Genomic DNA, 6,259 nt, shown 5'->3' with positions numbered 1-6,259 from the left:
GCCTCATGACCCCTTCAGGCAGCCTGTCCAACCACCTCCAAGCTACAACTGCTGCCTGTCAAAGGCGAGGTGTGTTGTGGAGAGGTCCTTCGGGATACTGAAGACGCGATGGCGGTCCATCTTCTTCAAGGCCCTGGAGGTGGATGTGAGGTTTGTGCCAGAGGTCATTGGAGCCAGATGCAGATGTCGGGAGGGCAGCAGAGGACCAGCACCAGCACCTCCAGGAAACGTCTCTGGGGCAGGAAACAGAAATAGGATAGCCATTCAGTGCTATGTCCCAGACCACGATTACATTTAAATTAATACATACACGACATTAAAAAAACACACAACCATGATTGAAAGCTACAATTATTTCAGAAGGACAAGCTTAGATAGCTATCGTAACGGTATTAATTATCGGGCGGCACTGGCCAAACGTTCACGGTGTCATGTTAACCAGTTATTAAACTGAGCATATCCATTGTTAATCCATAATTAAAATTGCTATTTCGATTGGTTAACGTTGTTTAACACTGTCCGATGACTGACATAGCCATCTGTCGTCGGACTTGCCGCTGGAGCAAGCGCCTGGAGCCGACCTGCCCCGCTCGTCAAGCGAAAAGTGTCCGATAAAAGTGCACCTTCGTCGGACTGGCCGGGTGGTGGATTACCCAGCTAGCTTATCATAACTGCCATGCAGATCCAATGGCATCTAATGCTACCTAGGTATGCTCACTGTCGGTATATATCATATACATCGTTAACTCCACCAAATACTCATGTCTTTAATACCAGTACAATGTGTAACTACCGCTGATACTTACATTTACGGTCTGTAGCTTCGTGGTCTACCGCTTGTGCTGTCCGCCATTGTTTTAGAAATAAAATGAAAAGCTGGCGAAAGGGCTCCTCCTCTTCCGCTACGTCACCAAGATGGCGGCCGTTTAGGGCGAGTAGTGTCCATCGTTTTACACTACATTTTTTGCCCGTTTGCAGTGCACCATCCGGGTACTTTCAGTGCACTGAATTCTGCTGGTTTTTTCAGTGGCGCACTTCGAACACTGAAAGTCAGTGCTCGAAGTGCGCAAGTGCGCGGTAGTAGACACAGCCAAAGCGTCCATTACAGTTATGCAAATTAAACTACGGCGTCATTTAGCGACCATTTCGGACAGCCAATAGCTACTTTCCTTACTGGGCAGTTGGTAACACTGGCGCACACAGGAATAACGGCCTGGCGCAGCTCGCTGGTGGCTGTGCGTGAATGAGGATAAACCATGAAATAATGGTTAATTGTGGCCACTTCAGCTGGACTTTGAATGCTGCCGTCCACGCCGACGTACAAGGTCTGTGATTTGACTTTAGATTCCGACTCGCCGTGAAGTGTCGCCGCTGCGCGCTAAGCTTTCATTTGAGGAATGCAGCGGCCACCGAGCTTCACTTCTCCTTAAGCTCACTCGATGGACATAAACTCCGTTTTTGACGACGAAGCAGTGTCGTGCATTTCAAACTGACGTTTTTTTATAAAGAGTCATGGCGAACGAGTTTGTGAAGACGTTTGTCCAGACGTGTAATTATCTCCAAGACCCGCGTCATGTAGCGAGGTTTCAATACGTCTGTGGCGTTAAAGGAACATTTCCGGTTAAGCCGAGCAAACCGGAAGGTGGGGACTCGGAGACGAACTGCCCCGGTCTGCGGAAGAGGGTCCACCATGGAGGACCGAGCCCGGACGCGAGTGTTGACAATGGGGCCGCCGGGGATGCGACCGCGCCGCAGGCTAACGGGATGCAGGGTGACGTTACCGTCGGGCCGGACACCACCAGAGCGAAACCCCTGCGGAGAAACTCCCTGACCGGAGATGTGGGTCAGGAGTTCCTGATCCAAAACAAGTTCCTGTTCTACCTGTTCACGTTTGGGACTGAGCTGGGCAACGAGATGTTCTTCATCGTCTTCTTCCCCTTCCTCTTCTGGAACATCGACGCCCTGGTCAGCCGGAGGCTCATCGTGGTCTGGGCCTGGAACCTGTTCGTGGGACAGTCCACCAAGGACATGGTCCGCTGGTCCCGGCCGGCCTCTCCTCCCGTCGTGAAGGTGGAGGTCTTCTACAACTCCGAGTACAGCATGCCGTCCACGCACGCGATGACGGGGACCGCCATCCCCTTCTGTCTCTTCATGCTGACCTATGGACGGTGGCAGGTGAGAGAGCTTTTTATACACCAAGTAGGCAACGCTGGATCCCCAGCAGGGTCAACTGCTTCATGGGGCCCCAAAGGCAATGTGTTTACAAGTAGTTTGTTAGATAATAAGAATATAATGTATCTTTTATTGATCCCACATTGGGGAAATTCTTCTCTGCATTTGACCCATCCTTAGTTATTAAGGAGCAGTGGGCTGCACTGGGGGTTCAGTGTCTTGCTCAAGGACATATGGGGAGAACAGGGGTTGAGGCTACCTTGTGGTTCCAGGATGACCAGACTCCCCATGAGCTACAGCCCCCACCATATATATACATATATATACATATATGTATATATATACTGGAGAGCGATCAGTTAAAGCTAAAAGTAGTTGAAGAATTGAGTAATTTCACTATATTAATAAAAAAGCAAATTTCTTTTTTTCTTGGTCTTCTGATAAGATGCTGAATATATATCTTTAGGGTTTTGATGACTGCTGAGACGTCAACAAGCAATTTAAACTCCTCAACTTGGGTTTTGAGAAATTGTGTTCTTGCAAATAATCTAAATTTGCCTGGTCATACTAAATTTATTCGAGTATCCTATTAATCCAATATCACATCAAGTCAGTTGATAATATCCTTGCATGCTGCATGTTTGTGTTTTTTTAATTACGCAAACTTCCCAAGACACTCACTGACCTCCATAAAATCTAACTTTGTGACCTTTTTCTCCACGGCAAACTAGGAGGGTCCGTGGGTTTGTCTGATCAAGGGAATGATAACGAACAAACACAGGCCGCCTTTCAATTGCTGTTCGTTCTTGTTGCCCAGTCTCGTATGAATTTGGAGACAAAAAGATTCCTGTTAAAACACAACAGGGTGTGTCAGAGGAGTTCAGATGAGCCGTGAAGCGTTTGTTTAGATAAACAAGACTCACTATTCTACTTTGAAAGAGGCACAGAGAGAGAAGGGACGGGTGGATTTGACTACGGGGAAGTAAAAGTATCCGTAAACTTTTAACAAATGGACGACTGTGCAAAAGAACAAAGTAATCTGCTAATTATCTTTAATTTCACAAGTAACCTAAATTAAACTTGGCTGATCTGCCCTCGGATCTTTTGTGAGGCAAGAACCCACTCCAGTCTGTTGAGTTGTCGTCAATAATAACTTTAGTTGATTTAAAAGTTGAACCCCAAACTTCTTTTCAGGTATACAATCTCGAAGTGATGCCATTTATTATCCTTTTGATGGATCCCATGTATCAAAATGATGTCATAATCTCTTAGTTAAATCAGCTTGCCCCTGCATCTTGTGCACAGTATGTTTGATGAGAAATAGATGCATTAGCACAATTGCCCCAAAAATAAATGTAAGCGTGGGCCATAAATGGTATTTTTAGTTGTTGTCCACTTGCATAAGATCTTTTAAAATGAGTTCAGGTAGTTGTCTAAACTGCCTGAAGTCTTTTTGTGTCATCAAGGTCACTGATGTAAAAGGTTAAGAAACTGACGCAAAAAAATAAGATGCACACCATAAACCTCATGATCCTCTCAGGATGAACTGTAATAACTTGTGTGATCCTATAGCTTCCTATCTAGCAGCATCATCAGGTCAATTTGCCAAATAGCTGACGCAGTGATGACATTCCCATTATCTTCCGCTGCACGTTGTGTTTAGTGCTCTTTAATGAATGACAGCGTGCTAACATGAGAGAAGCTAAGCTGGTACACGTGGTAAACATTGAGAAACATGTAGTCCAGCTAATTCGGTTCATGAACTTACTGATGAAGCTCTATGTATCAGAAACACTATGATGTGGGTTATTGAATTTGTTGAATGCTCATCTTTAGCCACCATTCTAATATTCATATTCTTTTATTACTTGTCTTTTATGTTTCTGCTCCTAGTATCCGTTCCTCTTTGGCTTTTGTGTGGCTCTCAGCTGGAGTGTCCTGGTGTGTGTGAGCAGAGTCTACATGGGGATGCATTCTATTCTGGCAAGTATATTAAATCCATAATATGAAATAAATAATCCCTCACTGAAATATGAATACCTCGAGAATAAAAAGTGATGCTACTTGTATGCATTGATTACAATGATTTGTGTCCCTGTGTTGCAGGAGGTAATAACAGGCTTCCTCTTCAGTCTTCTTATTCTGGCCTTTTTCCAGCCAATTTTGGAACAGATCGACAACTTCTACATGACGAACCACTTTGCTCCTCTTGTGATTATCGTGTCTCATGTGAGTCTCGGACTTGTGGCTTTCTCTCTGGATTCCTGGAGCACCTCTCGGGGTGACACGGCTCAGGCTCTGGGCACCGGGGTCGGAGCGGCCATCGCCACCCACGTGAACTATCAGCTGGGGCTGCTGCTGGATCCACCACTGTCCTCACTTCCTCTAACTTTCCCCTCAATCAGCACTCGTTTGGTGGCTCTCGCTCTGCTGCGCTTCCTCATTGGAGTCGGCGTTATCCTGGTCACGAGAATGGTCATGAAAGCAGTGACTATTCCGTTCCTATGCCGACTGTTTGGGCTGCCCGCAGATGACGTGAGACAAGCGAGGCAGCACATGAAAGTAGAGCTGCCGTACCGTTACATCGTCTACAGTGTCGTTGGTTTTAGTTGTGTCTGTGTGGGGCCTCTCATCTTTAGGATCTTAAACCTTGCCTGAGTGCAAGCTGTCATTTCCTGCTGACATGGTCACCTCGTGGTGAAGGCAAAGAGCACTTGGAAACATGCTGCTGGTTTCGACACAAGAAAAGGTTCTGTTTCTGCACGACAGAAACTGTTTTAAAGTATACATGGTGTGATCCTTTGTTGTTGTTCTTGTATTTCTCTGTGCCAATGAGCCACACTGTTGCTCAGGGTGACATATTTCTTCATTATGTTGAGCATCGGCACTGTATTTTATACCAAGCTGGTCCCACACACACTCCATTCTCACACTGTGAATGCACCAACGGTGTATAAATTCATGGCTGAAAATCGTCCACAACAAATAGAAGTAATTACGTCTGACTATCAAAACCAATTTTAAAATATTTTCCTTTTCATTAGGGATCAGTGTGCTTTGGGGACCAGCGCCACAGACTATAGGAAGTAGGAAAGTATTGATGCACCAAAGCATTGTTTGTTTTCAGCCTTTTTCATGGGATTTGTTGACCATAACAAGAGAGAACATCACCAGCCTTATCCTTTAAGATCCACCTGTGGTTGACACATGTAAGGGTTGACTGGAACTTTGCATATAATGAAGTTATCAAATATACTGTCATGATGCTTGCATTCAATAATGAGGTAATTGGAGACCAAACCATCAGTAATGTGTGAAGTCACTTCACTTCAGTTGTTGCCGTTGCGTCGGGGTAGTTACACAAGCACTATTTAAATACTGGAGAAACCGGTCTGTTTCCTAAAGATTGTTTCTGTATTAACATAACATAGGCATGATCTATTACCACTTTCTTTTTACATTTGTTGTGCTCGTTTCAAAAAATTGTGGGTCAAGTGTCAGTAAGTGCTCTGAATAATTGTTTGAAAGCTTAAAATGAATATTAAATATTTTTGATAAAGTATTTTGCCATCTTTCCTAACTTTAGCTGAATTGTTGCTGTAGAACAAAAATCTAAATATATATTATTCACACTTGATTTAATGAATCTTATTTAGTCGGCTTTTCAGCTTTAATTGATTATTTTCTTTTGTAATGTCACAATAATGATTTGCTTTAATATTTATGTCAGAATTGTATTGCCTGATAATTTATACTCAGTACTCATCAATATGTAAAGGTCTATTATAACATTCATTCCCACATCTGTTTTCTGTTATGCAAGGATTGTATCCGTTTGGAAAACAAATATGGAAACGAGAATAAAATCTTCCAAACAAACGACACATTTTGAATGCATTTTATTTTTTGAATTTCAGAAGTGAACCTTTCTCACAAAGGAACCTGAAGACTGAATCAATCAATGAGTGGGATCTTAGACCATTGTGTAATATGTGTTTGAGTAGAGGGAATATCATATGTTCTCTCGTAAAGGAATAAAGAAATTAGAAATTAATGTAACTAACTTTATTTGAAATTAGTCTTATTA

The 6,259-nt window shown here is 43.6% G+C and overlaps 1 protein-coding gene across 1 annotated transcript; it reads left to right on the top strand.

Annotated features, from left to right (window-relative positions):
• The first annotated feature begins 1,194 nt into the window (after positions 1-1,194).
• Positions 1,195-6,056, top strand: LOC130202462 (sphingosine-1-phosphate phosphatase 1-like). The gene is made up of 3 exons (XM_056428014.1): positions 1,195-2,175; positions 4,066-4,155; positions 4,279-6,056. Exons 1-3 carry the CDS (start codon positions 1,513-1,515, stop codon positions 4,828-4,830), a joined length of 1,305 nt encoding a protein of 434 aa, XP_056283989.1. The 5' UTR covers positions 1,195-1,512; the 3' UTR covers positions 4,831-6,056.
• Positions 6,057-6,259: the final 203 nt, after the last annotated feature.

This window comes from Pseudoliparis swirei, chromosome 12 (assembly GCF_029220125.1).
Source record: "Pseudoliparis swirei isolate HS2019 ecotype Mariana Trench chromosome 12, NWPU_hadal_v1, whole genome shotgun sequence".
In the NCBI taxonomy this organism is placed as follows: Eukaryota; Metazoa; Chordata; class Actinopteri; order Perciformes; family Liparidae; genus Pseudoliparis; species Pseudoliparis swirei.
Note: the sequence above shows the minus strand (reverse complement) of the source record. Positions and strands in the feature narration are given on the sequence as shown.

What these genes read in the sequence shown, in the direction of transcription:
- LOC130202462 (XM_056428014.1), top strand. Translation starts at nt 1,513, where the DNA reads ATGGCGAACGAGTTTGTGAAGACGTTTGTCCAGACGTGTAATTATCTC. An exon ending in TGACCTATGGACGGTGGCAG is followed by an intron (nt 2,176 to 4,065) that starts GTGAGAGAGCTT and finishes TTCTGCTCCTAG; the next exon opens with TATCCGTTCCTCTTTGGCTT. An exon ending in TGGGGATGCATTCTATTCTG is followed by an intron (nt 4,156 to 4,278) that starts GCAAGTATATTA and finishes CCTGTGTTGCAG; the next exon opens with GAGGTAATAACAGGCTTCCT.